The sequence below is a fragment of the Pseudochaenichthys georgianus genome, chromosome 1 (assembly GCF_902827115.2).
Source record: "Pseudochaenichthys georgianus chromosome 1, fPseGeo1.2, whole genome shotgun sequence".
Classification (NCBI taxonomy): Eukaryota; Metazoa; Chordata; class Actinopteri; order Perciformes; family Channichthyidae; genus Pseudochaenichthys; species Pseudochaenichthys georgianus.
In genome coordinates this window covers 17,236,385-17,253,527 of record NC_047503.1, presented here as the reverse complement: position 1 = coordinate 17,253,527, position 17,143 = coordinate 17,236,385, and the positions used below count along the sequence as shown (strand labels likewise).

The 17,143-nt window shown below is 41.5% G+C and overlaps 1 protein-coding gene and 1 pseudogene across 1 annotated transcript; one reads left to right on the top strand and one right to left on the bottom strand.

Annotated features, from left to right (window-relative positions):
• Positions 1 to 5,879: 5,879 nt before the first annotated feature.
• LOC117455142 (myeloid-associated differentiation marker-like protein 2) lies at positions 5,880 to 7,547 on the bottom strand (annotated as a pseudogene).
• Positions 7,548 to 10,415: 2,868 nt separating this feature from the next.
• LOC117454742 (transcription factor 7-like 1) lies at positions 10,416 to 15,124 on the top strand. Its single transcript, XM_034093892.2, has 9 exons — positions 10,416 to 10,516; positions 11,089 to 11,242; positions 11,467 to 11,544; positions 11,878 to 11,939; positions 12,049 to 12,147; positions 13,500 to 13,662; positions 13,928 to 14,035; positions 14,127 to 14,172; positions 14,527 to 15,124. Exons 2-9 carry the CDS (start codon positions 11,099 to 11,101, stop codon positions 14,673 to 14,675), a joined length of 849 nt encoding a protein of 282 aa, XP_033949783.1. The 5' UTR covers positions 10,416 to 10,516; positions 11,089 to 11,098; the 3' UTR covers positions 14,676 to 15,124.
• The last annotated feature ends 2,019 nt before the right edge of the window (positions 15,125 to 17,143 follow it).

The following is a 17,143-nucleotide window of genomic DNA, read 5'->3' as shown; positions in this document are numbered from 1 at the left end:
CAACAAAAGCTGCAACCCCAGAGAGAATGTTTTGTATTTTTGATTGAATTACTCACTCAAACCATTACACTACTTCTACATGTGAGACTTTATATTTTTGTAAACTATTACTGTAGATATTTGCACATTTACACGGGAGCCTCTTTGGCTTTGCACCTGTAAGGATACCTGGATGGGGTACTTTTGTAAATTGTAATTTTGTGTAATTTCTATCTCTAATATTTTATGCATCCTGTGTGGATTTTTTGTATGTTTTGTTTGTTTATTTGACTGTACAGCACTTTGGTTTGGAGATGTTTAAGTGCTTTATAAATAAAGCTGTATTGTATTGTATCCCTCTTATCTATCTAATATTTTTGCCAAGTTGCCTCTGTATTGAAATGTAACAATGTACATTTCTACTTTGGGACTAATACAGGTATCAACATATTGATATTCAGACTCATTAATAACTAAACATTACCAGCTCTAATGGCCTGACAAAAGATATCTTAGTTTTTATAGTGTTCTGCCTGAACCCAATTTAAATGTTTCTATGAGTTTCTCCTAAATACTGTATGTGTGCATAAAGGTCCACAGCTGATGTTGAGGGTTAATTATTTTGAATGGAGATGCACTGAGATTTGAAGATGACTCACAGACTCTCTTCAGGGTAACAGAAGAGGCTTGTGTGATATTTGAGGGACCTGCATTTGAATGAAGGTTGTTATTCTAACAGGAGACCAGTGCTTCTTCCTCTCCCTTTGGATTTGGCAGAATGTGAAATAAAGCTGAAGTGGATGGCGAGTTCGCTAATGAGCCACGGCATCCGAATCCAGTTATCCCTCGGAGGTTCACCAATGCATATTCTCAAAATAAAACATGAACTTGGCCTGTAACTGTCAGTTTGATGCTTAAATCTCCCCTGTGCACATTTCAATAGGCCTGCCCCTCCTGTCTGTTTGCCTGTGTCTTTCTCCCCCTGTTTCCCATTCCATACCATTCCATGCCAGACTAAATTTAAACTTCACAAGAGGTGCTGTACGTCTCCTCTGAGGGATCTCGTTCCATTTCATTTTCTCACAGTGTCGTTTGACAGGAATGCAGACTGAGGGATTGCATATGCCCCCGTCTATATTTAAAGCAGAATTCACGGCCCTCCACCAGTACCAGCTGTTAGGATACTCTTCCTCTACAGTCAGCTGGCAGAGTGATATCATTTCCTCAGTTTATTCTCTTCCGGTTAATATCCTAACACCAACAACACATTTCTGATTTCACACATGAAGTGCAGTTTGATGGTCACAACTCGCAAGGAGTACTGGAATGTCACTTAAAGAAGACATGTAGAAATATCAGCGACCGGTCAGTCAGTAAAACAGAGATGGGATGATGTCACTGTTTTCAGCAATGTTTACATTTATTTTTCCCCTTTTTAAATGTTTCTAAATGTCTCAGAAGAATAGGTTTTGAATCAAACCATGCCTCGCCTTGTGTGTGTCTTCTTTCTCAGAATAAAATTAAAATGTAAGGAATAACATAAATTCCCTTCTTTTGTTAGAATTACATATGGAGCAGTGTGTTTGGGAGTACCACAAAGTGTCCCCTTCACCTTGTTGAATTGCCTTGTTGAATAATTGCCAACAAAATCTAATCTCAAACAAGCTGAACATTTCAGTGATGAATCCCTAAAACTCTGCCTCTCAGTCACACACACACACACACACACACACACACACACACACAACACCACACACCACACACACACACACACACACACACACACACACACCACACACACACACACACACCACACACACACACACACCACACACACACACCACACACACACACACACACACCACACACACACACACACACACACACACACACACACACACACACACACAAAGTCAATTTACCACTGCCTGCCTCTGTACTATCTATCACTCAGCCTCGGCATGTGTGCTGAGGCATGACAACACTCATTCGGTCGTTCTTGTTTTGACAAACGCCCCAAGAGATTTATTAAAAATACCACAGAGCACAAAACAGTTTTCTTTTCAGCACACGGTGACAAGCGGATCTATGTGAAGCGTTCACAACAATTTGTTGCTTGCAGTGATTAGGGCCCAGAGGTGTGTATGCAGATTTGTGATTGTGTGTGTGAGGACATAAAAACCAACGAGAGAGAAAGAAGGAGCTCTGTCGAGTGAGAGAGGATGTGCATATTTAATATCACACGCCGACAGAAAATCTCTCCCAAGTGTGCGTATGTCTTGCGTCCTGCAATCTGAGAAAAGAATGAGTGACAAGAATGAATCAGAGACAGGAATGAATAAAAATGAATAGAAAATAAATGACAGCAGCGAAGTTAAGGCTTCCAGTCAGCTTTCATTTTTTTGTAAAAAAACAAATCTAATAAAGGATTTCCCACAGCTCATCGCGAAATCTCACGGACACATCAGAGTGAAAATCCCAAAAGAGTATGTCGATAATGGAAGCTGTGTCTTCTTCTGTTTTCATATTCTCAGTTCAGCCGATATTTGGCATAAAGTGAGAATGAAATCACAAAATTAGATAGCACAGGTTTTCTTTGTTCATAAACGTGTTGAGTTAAGCAGAAGGTTGAATAAATCAGACCATGGCCAGAAGGTCAAGTGAGTATATTTGATGATGGAATATTTTTCTTCAGTTCACCAGGTGAGTCATAATGAAATGTTGCTAGGCTGGGAGTCTCTGAACTTCTGATGGAAATGAATATGAAGTAAAACAATAAAATATGCCAAATATTTAAACAGTTTCATAAATGCAGTTAGTTTTTCCCATCCATATTTTAACCAAAACATAAACCAGTCAGAAAGACTACACTAAGACAGTGAAGATGCCCATAAATGTAAAGATTACATATTCCATATCATTGTATCACAGGATCACAGAGAATGATTATATACAGTAACTTTAGCATATTCCATAAATATTGCTTAATTTCGTGAAAGATTTTGAGATATTTATTTGTTTGAGGATCCACATTTAATCTAAGCTACAATAGTGGATGATGTAGCACAAGCTTTTTCAGTGGTTACACTTCTCTTAAACAGGCTGTCACCATAATTTATTTTAGTTGTGGTACTGTTACATTGCTAGATTTCATTTTACATTCTTGGAGCCCCTCCAGAATTAGCATCCTTTCTCCTTTGCTAAACTCCTTTTGCTAAACTGGCATGGACTCAAGTGTTATGGGACCAAATATTTAGCCAACAAAGTTCCACAGACAATATTTGGCAAATAAAGAGCCGAGAGCTATACACAGGAGGGGGGGTTGACATCAGCAACATGCGCCATCAGGGATTAGTCACGTCAGCGAGCCAGAAGTCCCCTGTCCCCCCACGTCCCCCCGGCTGGAGAAACAGGAAGGGGCGGTTGTGATGGACACTTGTCAAAGCTCATGTCCGTCAGAAAAGTTCCTACACTGTATGTGTGTGTGTGTGTGTGTGTGTGTGTGTGTGTGTGGTGTGTGTGTGTGTGTGTGTGTGTGAGTGTGTGTGTTTAAAGCAGAGGCCCGCAGGGAGTGAAAAGTAATGAATGTCAAACATGGAACAGCTGCTAAATATGGCTCTGCAGAGGGGCAGGGTGTATGCAGGCCTTAATGGAGCTACAGATTGCTGTGCAGCAACACTGTCCGTCACTTTCAGTGGCATCGTTCTCCGAGCTCTGCCATATTCTACTGGAGCGACTGCTGCCTCCAAAGGGCCTGTCCATAAAAGTCATTCTGCAGGATTTATCAGAGGATGAAAAGGCGACAAACCAACTCACGATTTTAGTGATGGGGTGTGTATCAAAAGTGATACAAACCCATAATCCACTGCCCATCTGCTCCTTCTGAATGCTCCTGCTATTAGCTTGTTTTTACTTATTAATTTAACAAAATTAGCAATAGAGCGAAATCCCTTAGACACACAATGACGTTTCCTATGGTTTAAGCAGATTTAGATTCAAGAGCAGCCAACTGGTGTTGGATTTGTTGCTGAGCACTAACGCAGTCTTGCTTCAAGCACCATGGCTTCCCAAGGACTTAATATAATACGTCTATAGCACTCACAGATGTGACAGGGAATACAGTGATCCTGGATTAGAGAGATGAGATTCAGTGAGGTGACCAAAGCAGAGAGGAGGAGGGGACTGGTATGATGTGTGAGAGAGGAGGGGGAGAGCAGAGAGTAAAACTAAAATCTTAATCAAGTGAACAAGAGTAGGACAAGGAACAAGGGAGAACTGGTGAGGCTGAGTTGCGGCAGGGAGATGTCTTCTTCTGTTTAATACAAGACTATGAAAGTGCTGACAGAGAAAAGTTTCAACCAGAAAGCACCTCTGTTTCTCCTCCTCTAACCCTATGAGTGCAAGGACAAGCTGGTATATATTCCCACTGTCCAGCACATTAATGCTGGTCAAAGAGTGCGTGATAATATCTGTTGGGTATGCACTCCCATTAGAGCAAAGGACACACTCAAACAAGATATGACACCCTATCCGTGTTTATAAGAGTGCGCTTAAGACCTTCCTTTTTGATAAGCTTATAGTTAGGGCTGATTAGATTCAGCCCCTAGTTTTGCTGATATAGGCTTAGTTGTCGGGGGACATCTTACTTCTTCCTTCTCTCTGTCTATACCTGTGTACTCTCATGTTCCGATTAACCCAGCTTCCCCAGATTTCTTTCTTTTGGTTGTCTATATACGCCGGGATCCGGAGTCATGGATGATCCTGCGGTCCTGTTGTCCTGGATCGCGAGCCCTTGTACGATGTGAGGGTCTAAGGACAGAGGGTGTCGTATTGTCATACTGATATTCTGTACACACTGTGAAGGACCACTGAGACAAATGTAACATTTGTGATATTGGGCTATATAAATACACATTGATTGATTGATTGATATGTTATAAACTAAATCCTTACTGAATTGTCTTTCACTGTATGCAAACAGTAGACCCTGATCATTTTAAAATCAAAAAGGTGATGACACAGTTTCATGCTGAACTAAGCAGAAGAGGTAAACATTCTGTATGCACCATAGTGACTCAATACACTTTAAAATAACTATCTAGGAAGTAAACTGAATGAAAACGTGGTTTTGTTACATTTGTCCCGCTGTTGAAGGACATGATAATGTGCAACATTCCTCGTCACACTGACCATGTTCCAATTGTGCAATTTGAACGTTGTTTGTTTTCAAATGTGGCACACATCTTAGCAGCAGACTGGATGCTCTACCTTTTTTATTATTATAGACTGAAGGAGCATTAATCAAATACAGAGAGGTTTAAAAGACAGCAGCATTGTATAAATGCTGTCTCATTGCTTCAACACGAGTGCAGAGTCAGACAGCTCATGTTTATTTCTGGCGGCATGGGTAAAGTCCTGAGGTCACTGGGTGAGGGGTTTGCAAATTGCAAGGCATGCCAAAGATGCCAAAGGTGGATTTACTTTTTCCTGTAGGTCTTATTTGAGCAGCAATATAAGCAGCATGTCATTTTGTGTGTGTCAGTGTGGTTGTGCCCACACAAGAAGAGCAGCATTGTCTTGGTTCTGGAGGATTTGTTAGGATCATACCCAGTGGGCCCTGGCTGCTTGGTGAGGCTGGCTGAGAGGGCAGAAAGGGTGAGATAGAAAGACGGGGTGCCATCTCAGTGGGGTGTGTCAGAGGGGACGCAGGTGGTGAAATTCCTTGTTCACATACCACAGTGCTTTCACATCCACTTTGGGCCGTCTAAGGGCCTCGAGGTTAGACTATGTGCGGCACCCCTTTATATTATCTGTGTCTTTAAATATTAAAAAAAGCACAAACACAATCATAAATAGTACACCCGATGAATAACTTAAAACCTGCCAATATAAATAAAAGGCTACAATCGTGGGTTAGTGCGCACACGTGAGGCAGTGTATCGGATTGTTTGGGAGTAGACCAGGTCCGCCACATATAGTCCAAAGTTGACGAAGGAGAAAACTGCCACCACGAGTTTGCTGTCCCACGGACACTTCCCCTGAGGGCATGACGATGGTCTCCATGGAGAGCCATATTTGGGTCAAAAGCAAAACACCGGCCACACCACTGACGCACTCAGGTAGAGGAGAACTTCTAGGAGGGTGCACACCACCACGAAGCGGTCAAAGGGCAAGCAGCGCACAGCCTTGGTGCGCCCGCACACCGTCATGACGACCACAAGAGCAGTCAGAGCAAAGCAGAAAGCGTAGACGACCACGCAGAAGATTGTGGCCGCATAACGGGAATATTCACTCCCGTTGGCCAGAGCTCCAAAGATGATGCAGGCCACAAAGCCCTGAACCACTTTCAGGAGGCCAGAGGCGGTGGCCATGTAGCCCACCACAGCCTGGCCCGGCCTGGCACGGCACAAGGCCACTTCAGCCCCGTAGGCCAGAGCACCCAGGATGGAGCACACAGTGACAGCGATGCGGAAATTTCGGACATCACATCCGGCGTAGGGGCACTCGGATCGGACGAGAAGAGCGGGTACACAACAGAGGCTGTCCACAAACCTGAAGGAGACAGAAAAGATAACTGTAGATATGATGTCTTCAAACCAGAGGAAATATAGAATCTGAGGTGTTAAAGTGGTGGTGAAATAGACCTGAAACAAATAAAAGGACTTGCCAAAGACAGTTAGCAGACATTAAAGTGTGATATTTATTAAATCTGTCCAGCAAAGATTTGTTGGTCACTGGGGGGCAGCAAAAAGAAGCTGATAACACATCGATATCATAGTATCACCTTAACAAGTTGATATTGTAAGCAACATGTGTTTTATTTTCCCGCTTAGCAGAGGTACATTAGCATTAGACGATGGTGGTCACCTGTAAGCTGTTCAGGTAATGTACTGGTTCAGTTAGTCAGACCTACCTGCAGCTGCTAGAAACTAGGGCAAATGATACCAGTCACAAAATGTGTAAAGTACCCGTAAGTAGTAATGTTGCAGTTTGTAAAACCAAAACAATTACCAGAAGGATGCTTAAATTCAATTTGAATTGAGGGTTGGTGGATCAACATACAGTTTGTAACAATGGAGGTGTTTAAGCACACATCACTCTTCGGCTGTGCACAAATATGTGGAAGAAGAGCCATGAGGCAAGTTAGGTCTGAACATCACCAACATTACTCAACATCAGAGTTATACCTGAACATGTGACTTACATGAGGGTCGCGAAGGCAGCACATGTGACTGTGAGGTTGTCCCAGGATATGGGCAGGCAGCTGTAGAGGCGAGTGGCGTCCAGGAAAAACACCACGATCGTCATGGCGAAGCAGAAGCACCAGGCCGCCATGCAAAACACGCCGTGTGAACCGCTGTAACCTGCACTGTGTGTAACCATGGCAATCACAGCACAGCCCATGGCTAACTGACAGAGGCGGGCAGCACCCAGAGGTGAGCAGAGGGCGCTCTTGTTGAGGTATGCACCAGCCTGTGACTCCATTTATGGGTAAATATTCTAGTGAGTTCTTCAAGGAAGGTCTTCAAAGAGATTCTGGATGTCCAGTAGCAGCACAGCAGAGGATGATGTGGGGTTTAAAGTATTTAACAGGTCAAAGATTCAACTTAACGCAGAAGGCCAAAACAGTCCCACAAAAGCAATAAAAGCGTCCTTGTGAAAAAGATGTGATTGTGACATCAAGAGATCAAATTGAGAACAAATCATGAAAAGATATCCAGATGTTCAGGAAATGTTTCATTCATGTATAATTCATTCTGTCACCACCCCTGTAAAATCCACTTTCTCTGCTGTGTTTACAGACTTGGTGATACTCTATTTCTGTGTTGATGAATCACAACGTTTCACAGACATAAGACAAACACCAGGGAAATCTCTCTTTGACATCTTCAGTAAGAGCTCACACGGTGTACAGTACACCCATGTTGATCTCTCTTTTGTAGGTCCTGTAAGTCCACGATGTTTATCAAGCAATTGTCGGTAAAGTCCTGCCACATGGTACAGCCCAACCCTTCAGCTGAAATGGTCCGGTCCTGACACTGAATCTTCTTCGATCAACTATCCAGATATGTTTGTATCCGTCTCTGTCCAACATTCACATACTGAGTCCACGTGGCCACACGAGTCAAATAGACACCATGAACTCTCTTCGATGTCAACGCTCATCCTCTTTCGTTCTCTCTCTGTCCCACACTCTTACTCCCACACTTTCCCCTTCCTCACTGTCCCTCTCTGAGCTGTGAGGAGGGGTGCTGCCGGCCGGTCAGAGTGGAAGTTATTCGGGGTTGGGCCATCACCACACATGTGCCGCAGGGATTGTGTACATGTGGTTGGGCGTGGAGTCGGGGCATGCAGACACATATAAGATCCTGTGGAATGAGGTGCCATAGCTGAGTGCACAGGTCAACATATGAGGAAGTCAGGGGACACTTGAATTAAACTACGAAGCTGGGAGCGTAGAGGCGACATCACCAGAGAGATGTTGGATCTGAACAAAACTGTGTTAAAAGATGTTTTGGTATATAGTTTTCTCACCACACTTATTCCTCTTTACATCACCACTTAGTTTTACAGAGTGTTGCTAGAAGATAATAATCCTGTATATATAAACATGTGTACAAACTAAAAATAAAAATATTATTATGAAATAAAATATGCCCGTAACTTATTTAAATGGAAATATTTCCCTAAAGAAACAAAAACTTAAAAAAAGAACACTTTGAATATAGTAGAAAATGTACCATGATAATGTTATTTTTAATTTTGTGATTGTTTATTTTATTATGACTTAACTCTTTGGGACTATCTAGCCTCATCCACATCTCAAGATTCCAGTCACCTGATAAATCTAAGTCCGATATTCCTTCTCATGAAAACTTAAAAAAATCCACTAAATGTAGGGCATTGACCCATTTAAAAAACAACAAGGGGACACAAAAATCTGTGGCATATATTTCATATTGGAGGCATGTTAACATGCCTCCAATATGAAATATATGAGCCAAATCACCTTGATTGCCCTATGAAAAAGGTGACACAAAGGTGAGGGAGAGTGGCAACAAAAAAAGGACCCACTGCAAACTAAGCAGGCTTACAGGATAAGATCAGTGATTTATTGCCAAGTACGAATACCGGTTGGGTGCTGGCAAAAAGGAAAATAGGAGTTAATGAAGGAGTCCAAATTAGGAGGTAGGCCAGGCAAATAGGTAACAGACCGAAAGCTACATTGCAATTAAAGTGGGGGGTGCGACAGGCGTGTGGAAGGGTGGGGCAGTCAGGTGATGGGGCAAGAAAGGAATATCAGAGGGCATTTGATGGATTAATGGCTGTAAAATGGTAATGAAAGGGCCTGGGAAATAGAGAATGTAAGAGAGAACTGCAAAACTGGGCATCTAATCCAAGATTTGTATTAAGTGCAAAAGCCAAGAGAGGACCATAGTGTCCTTAGACAATATAAAGCATACTAAGAAATGTTGTTAGAAGTGTTGAAAGGCTCTGTGACATTTCTCATTTTGTCAGTAATCTTTTCCCCCACATTTTAATGGATCACGTGACACTTATTTTATATATTTTTACACTTTCGATTCCAATCGCCCATTTTAATCTGCTGCCTCCGAAAAAACATTGTATTTTCTTCTTAATCTATCTGACTATTTTACTATAAACATGAGTGTCAGTGTGCTTTGCGCTGTGCTCTCATCCTGTGTGTCCATAGGTCTCTGTCTCCACCTGCAGGTGTGAGCCTCTCTGTTCAACAGCACGTTACACTCATTTACGTCAAAATGCACACACATAGCTGCATCAAAATAATGTCACATTGGCATTAAAACTGAATCTGAAATGTAAATAAAGCTGTGAGGAATACATTAGCATAACAGGGAATACTCTAAGTAAAAGTCAGAACTTGAGTAAAGCAACATCCTACCACTGCATAAGAGAGAAATCAAATTATTCATTAATTATCAATATTTTATGTAGGCTATGACTTTATGCATGAAAAAGCACTATTTATTTTATGTAATACTTCATGAAATAGCAATCATATGTGCAGTAGGAATTGTTCTAAATTCTAAATGATCAATTAACGTTTGTAAATATTACAACATGTTACATTATTATCATTATTAAATGCTTGTTGAGCTTTAATCTAATATGTGATATATACTTACACATTTATTGTAGTCCTGGTGACTAAAGTAGAGTCAACAAATGATATTGCATGCATTTATACACTGTTGTTCTGACTGTATTTGAGGGGAGAGTAGTACTTGAGTAAATGTACTTCGTTACATTGCACCGCTGTACCAGCGATCTATAGGAACAGGTTATCGACGAGAATCATTTACCATGGAACATGGAACATTACATAGAACCGAATGTTGGAACGAACATAACAGAGAAGAGATCTAGAACGTCCGAAGTAAGCAGGACTGAGAGCAGAAACACTTCATTACCCTTCAGACTCTCACAGAGAACAGCACGAACAACCCAAAGTAAAAACACACAACCTCAAAACAGTACAAGCAGTAGCTAATAGGTAAGTATTTAAGCTACTATATTTTAAGTAATATAAACTGAAGTAATTGTACATTTAATAACAGATAAATACCCCCAAAGTGAATGCTAGCTGTGATGATTAGCTTACATTCACACGGCTAGCGTTAGCTAAATATTTATCTAAAGCCTGTTTGCTGTTTACACAACAGTGTAGATCAATTTGAAAGTAGTTAAAGTTGAAAATAAATCGGAAAAGTACTTTTAAATGTAGAAGGTTTATCAGTAAAACTTGCCAAAAGTACACAAAGTAGAAGTACTCACAGTGCAGCATGTTGTCCCAGTCATGATATTTGATACTGGTGCATAAAGTTGACAGCAGCATATAAATGTTGGAGCTGGTCATATTATAGTTAATATTACTCACTTCCTTTTCAAATTCAACTGTTTAAGTTGTGTGTGTCGAATTTGAATCTGCAACATAAATAGTTACAGAGCTTTTGTTGTAGAAATCCATATCTGCAAAGTAACTCAAACTGTAACACAAATGTGGTGAAGAAAACAGACACTAATACCCTAAAAGAGTTAGTATAATATAACGTGTTTCTTTGACAGTGTCTCCATCATGGAACATTTGACCAAGCTACAGGAACTAGTAGCAGGGATGAGTCCAGATGAGTTCTTCTCTACTCTCCTCGAGGCACTGCAAGCCTGTGTTGGCGAGGCCCTCAACCCCCTGCCTCCTCCTGCCCCTGCTCCTCCACAGCTGGTAAGACCCTGCTTACCACGCTTTAAATGAAATTGGAAAAATTCAAATTAGTCAGAAAGGTCCATTAGAATATGTATCACTGTCAGATCTATTCAGACTGGCAGATTAATAGACAGGCAGATAAATAGATAATACAAATCTTTAATTTTAGTTGCAGCTTTGTCAATACAGACTAAAATAGAGAAAGTATTATGGCTGCTTAACCTCCCTCTCTGTCTCCACAGAACATTCAGTATATGTGGCCTGCTAACAATGCTCAGGTCCTGACGGCTGTCAGAGAACCTGCTGCTGCTCCACAGCAAGTAAGACCCTGTAACACACTCTGAACATATTCACTGTTTGGTTTCAGCACACAGCACATTTAGTAGCATGGATGTAGGAGAAGGAAATGCTGAAACAGTAACAGCTGGACAGGACAAACACAAATACATTTTCTTCCAATTAAAACTTCATTTGAATCAAAGATTAATTAGATCAGTAAAACTACAAAATGAAGGAGAATGAATATGTCATAGTGGAGTGACTGGATATGAAACTATTCTGATATAAGTGTTTGAAGGGGAAATCCTTCCACTCAGTGGACTGACAACACCATTGCAGCTTGTCTCATATTTCTCGTGTGTGTGTGACCCCAGATCATTGATGTGCCGATGGTGAACCTCCCTGAAGGCCAGCACTTGTGCTATGTCGGGATGATGTAAGTAACACACACAATAATACTAACAACAGTGCCAATGACAGTCTGCTTGTATCATCACACACTCTTTCTATCTAATGTGTGTGTCCATCCTCCTTTATTTGTGTAGTAATGGACAGGAGTTGTACCAGGTGCTATATACAGAGGTCCCTCCTCCCTACTTCCAGTTTCCCGTCCCTGCTGCTCCTTCACTGAGCTACAACTCAAAGTAAGTTTACTCTCTTTTTAAACATTACATTGCATTTAGCTGACGCTTTTATCCAAAGCGACTTAAGTACATTCGACCAGGAAGACACAACCTTGAAGAAAACAGAATCATATAAGTACATCAGGTTTCATAGAGCCAAACATTTCAAGTGATACTCAACTGGCTTTAGATAAGCCAGTCCTTTATTAGTATATAAGTGCTCTGTTAGCAGTTCTTTGTTAGTCATTCTATCGCTCGAAGTGGAGTCGAAAGAGATGAGTTTTCAGTCTGCGCCGGAAGGTGTGTAAGCTTTCTGCTGTCCTGATGTCAATGGGGAGCTCATTCCACCATTTTGGAGCCAGGATAGCAAACCCACGTGTTTTTGCTGATGGGAACTTGGGTCCCCCTCGCAGCGAGGGTGCAGCGAGTCGTTTGGCTGATGCAGAGCGTAGAGCACGCGCTGGGGTGTACAGTTTAACCATGTCCTGGATGTAGGAAGGGCCAGATCCATTTGCAGCATGGTACGCAAGTACCAGTGTCTTGAAGTGAATTCTTCTTACCGGAAGCCAATGAAGGGAGCGGAGGAGCGGCGTGGTGTGGGAAAATGTAGGAAGGTTGAAGACCAGACGAGCCGCTGCATTCTGGATGAGCTGCAGAGGTCGGATGGCACATGCAAGTAGACCAGCCAGGAGGGAGTTGCAGTAGTCTAGGCGTGAGATGACGAGAGCCTGGACCAGAACCTGCGTCGCTTTCTGGGTCAGCTGGGGACGTATCCTCCTGATGTTGTAAAGCGTGTATCTGCAGCAGCGGGTTGGAGCAGCGATGTTTGCAGTGAAGGACAGGTTGTTATCTAGGATCACACCCAGATTCCTTGCAGTCTGAGTCGGGGAAACAACAGAGGTGCCGATGTTGATAGTCAGGTCAAGAGTGGGACAATCTTTTCAGACTTGGTGATGAAGGAAACGCAGTTCAGTCTTGTCAAGGTTGAGCTTGAGGTGATGAGCGGACATCCACTGAGAGATGTCAGCTAGACAAGCAGAGATGCGTGCGACGACCTGGGTCTCTGAGCGGGGAAAGGACAGAATTAATTGGGTGTCGTCAGCGTAGCAGTGGTATGAAAAACCATGCGGGCTAATGACAGATCCGAGCGAGTTTGTGTACAGGGAGAAACTGTTGTAATCTGTAGCCATACATGAGCCATACTCATTATCAAACCAGAATCCTCTATCTGTTTTATTTAAGGAGTCATTTATCTAGGAAATGCCTACATCAACATTATTATAATACATGTATTTTAAAGGGGTTTAATGTAACAACACAGTATCCATATGTTCTATATTTATACTAACATTTCTTTCTTTTTTTTCCCGTAGAAAGAGATGGCATAACAAACAGCAGGACACCAACCGCCCGTACGTCCGGAAGCCCCTGAATGCCTTCATGCTGTACATGAAGGAGCACCGAGACCTCGTGAAGGCGGAGGTTGCCCCCGAGAGGCGAGGCACAGCGGCTGAGAATGAAATCCTGGGCCAGAGGGTAAGTGTGTTTGGTCCGTATTTTTAAGTCGGATAAATATAAATATTTTTAACAGGCCGCCAGCTTGTCAAAAGTCTTTTAACTGTAACTCACACATTTTTACAGAGACTTTCATTTGTTGTCTCATCACCAAAAATGTAGCGCTTTGTGTGTGCTGATGTTTTTATGCTTGTGTTTGTGCCTGTACACTATCTGAAGAAGTGTCAGTGTGTGTGTGTGTGTGTGTGTTAGTGTGTCCTAACAGTGTGTTTTCATGTGTCCACAGTGGAAGGCAATGACTAAGGAGGACAAGGAAAAGTACTTCAGTCAGTCACAAGAGGAGAAACGGCTCCACGCCCAGCAGAATCCTCACTGGTCCAATAGGGACAATTATGTAAGTACACACCTCCAACATGTTTCTATCAATAACAAGAGCTTATGAAACACTGCAAATACTTCATTTTTATTTATTTTGTTGTGTGTAGGGCCGAAAGATCAAGAAGAGAAGACATGCTTGCTCCAGTGAGAAAGGTAAGACGGTGTTTTCATGTGATAAAAACAAGATGACATGGTACCACACCATGTGACTAGATTAGATCACTGATTCCTAAATCACTTTGATTTTACAAACTACACATACACAGATTTAATCATTTATCTAGTTGAATTAAATATGCACTTCTGAATTGGACATTTACACGAGTACACAATATTCTGGCGCGAGGGTTTGACTAAAGACTGAATTGTGTTATGTTACAAAATAAATCCCAGAAAACTCTTTGGATTGACTGTACTTACTAAAGTGCTGTTTAATGCAGGGTTAAGAACTTGTTTTCAAAGTGTTTAAAGTTTAAGAAGACTGATCAGTGTTTTTCTTTTACACAGCGTCTGCACCTGCAAAGAAGCAGTGTGTGACAGCACTTTCCTGCTCAGAGGCAGCCAGTGGGGGTGCAGCTGCCCCACTCACAGAGGACGGTGACCATGTCTCTCATCACCATGGAGGAGCTGATCTAAACTGCCTCCTCCAGCCATAATCAGGATGCTGCGCTTACTCATCAATAAAATTGCTAACAGCACTTTTAATGTGTAAGAAAATAATTGTAGAAGATTTAAAAGCAGTCATGATGTTGGTTAAATTCAGGGAATCAGAATCAACAGGTTTAGTGAAGCTAATGAACTGGCAGCTGAGTGAATAACAAATTAATAATCACTACTGTGAGGCCTCCTTGCTCAGCTATTTGGGGTGATTTTGTGTTGCCTCATTACCGTGTGAACGTTTTTATACTGTGTATCTTATCAATTTAATATCATTTAATGTATTATTAATGTATTTATTACCATGTGTATATCCTTAAATATTTTTAAGACAAGTCTGTGACACTCCAGGGGTTGGTGAAACTATTTTAATTTAAATGATCATGATATTTATAATTTTTGTATGAAATACTTTCTAGTTTATTATTTCTGAAGTGGCTTTTCTTTCCATGTGCCTTTGGTATTTTGATATGACAGTGTTACTCTCACATTGATTTATGGGAATTCTGTGATGAGATGGTTCAAAATAAAAAAGGTCGGATGTATTTAAGACATTTCTCTTGTCTTGTTCTTTTACATAAACTGTAGCAGTGTTCAAGAATAAGCATGTCAGGTTGTTCCAGTAAAGGAATGTTTGAAAAGGTTCAAGTGCAAGGCTTTTATTAGTCATACGTACTTAGCTACAGTGTAATTATGACGATGAAAATCTTAGGTCACAGGCTTTATGATTTATTTTGTGATTTATATCACAAGTGATATAAATAAAGTTTGATTTGGTAAGGGTCCTTGGCTATGGCCCTGCTGTGACCCTCTCCTAATGTCAGCTGGAGGGGCTCCAGCATCCTGTGAAGCAGTGCTCACATCTTCATCTCTCTTCTCAACAAGGCAGCTGTGCTCTTGACCTGCTACAGCTGCCACTAGGGGGCGCTACTGCAGCACCAAGAGGTCCCGTGTGCTGACCTCAGCCCTTCATTACAACCTTGAAATATCTTTGTCGGTTTAATAAACAAAAGAGCGACTTTACATTTTTCAAGGGTGTTTATATAGGTCAAAGTTGAGTTTTAAAGGAGAATTGGAGAATGTTGTGGTCAAATGACATCCTGTCTAATCATCAGTCAGGCTTCAGAAAGAAACACAGCACCATCACTGCCACAATGAAAGTGGTAAATGACATTACTAGTATTTTAGATAATAAGCAGAGTTGTGCAGCTCTGTTTATTGACCTTTCCAAAGCGTTTGACACCGTTGATCATCACATTTTAAAGCAGAGGCTAGCCAGTATAGGCATATCCAGCAATGCAGTGGGGTGGTTTGTGAACTACCTCTCTGAAAGGTCCCAATGTGTTCATTTTGATGGACTGTCTTCTGAGTGGTTAAACATTTCTCATGGTGTACCACAAGGTTCTGTTTTAGGACCACTTTTATTCTCCATATATATTAACAGCGTAGGTGATAATGTGGATGAAGCTACTTTACATTTTTATGCGGATGATACTGTGATGTATTGTGCAGGTCCCACCATTAAGGAGGCTGTTGTTAAATTACAGGCTGTTTTTAACACTATTCAGACTCAGCTCTCTGAATTAAAGCTTCTTTTAAATGTGGATAAAACCAAGGTAATGCTCTTTTCAAAAGCAAAAAAGACACCAGAGCCTGTTTTAGATATTGTAACTACGCAAGGAACAACACTTGAAGTTGTTGCCTGTTACAAATACCTTGGTATCTGGCTTGATGATTGTCTGACTTTTAAACTTCATGTCAATAACCTGCTAAAAAAACTGAGGGTTAGGCTAGGGTTCTTCTACAGGAACAAGTCCTGTTTCTCGCTTGAGGCCAGGAAAAGGCTCTGTGACCTTTGACCTGTGCTGGACTCTGGGGATCTGGTGTATATGAATGCACCTGCCAATTGCCTGGTCAAGTTAGATGCTGCGTATCACAGTGCACTGAGATTTGTGACAAACTGTAAAGCATTAACCCATCACTGTACCCTGTATGCAAGGGCTGGTTTGCTTTCACTAACTGTACGGAGGCTCAGTCACTGGTACATTTTTATATACAAAGCCATGTTAGGGAAACTTCCATCTTATATCTGCTCCCTGATCTCACGGAGAATTGTAAGTGGCTACTGCCTGAGATCGAATGCTGTGGTTTTATTAAATGTGCCAACTGCTAGGACTGTCTTAGGGAAGACAGCTTTTAGATGTGCAGCTCCTCTGTATTGGAATAGTCTGCAAATTAAATGGAAACTGAACAATCTGGTGCCACTAAATGTTTTTAAAGCTCGGTTGGATGCTACTCAATCGGAAGCTATTGGTACCTGTTTATGTGGATAATTTTGTAAATGATGCTGTAGGATGTCCTTTTGTTGTTCTGTTTATGCTTTTATGTTTCATGTGGAACTACTTGAGCAGGTCTCCCTTGGAAAAGAGATCAATGATCTCAATGGGATTTTATCTGTATAAATAAA

Coding starts and splice junctions, on each gene's coding strand:
- LOC117454742 (XM_034093892.2), top strand. CDS start 11,099: ATGGAACATTTGACCAAGCTACAGGAACTAGTAGCAGGGATGAGTCCA. Junction 13,663..13,927: donor ATGAAATCCTGGGCCAGAGG/GTAAGTGTGTTT, acceptor ATGTGTCCACAG/TGGAAGGCAATGACTAAGGA. Junction 14,173..14,526: donor TGCTTGCTCCAGTGAGAAAG/GTAAGACGGTGT, acceptor TCTTTTACACAG/CGTCTGCACCTGCAAAGAAG.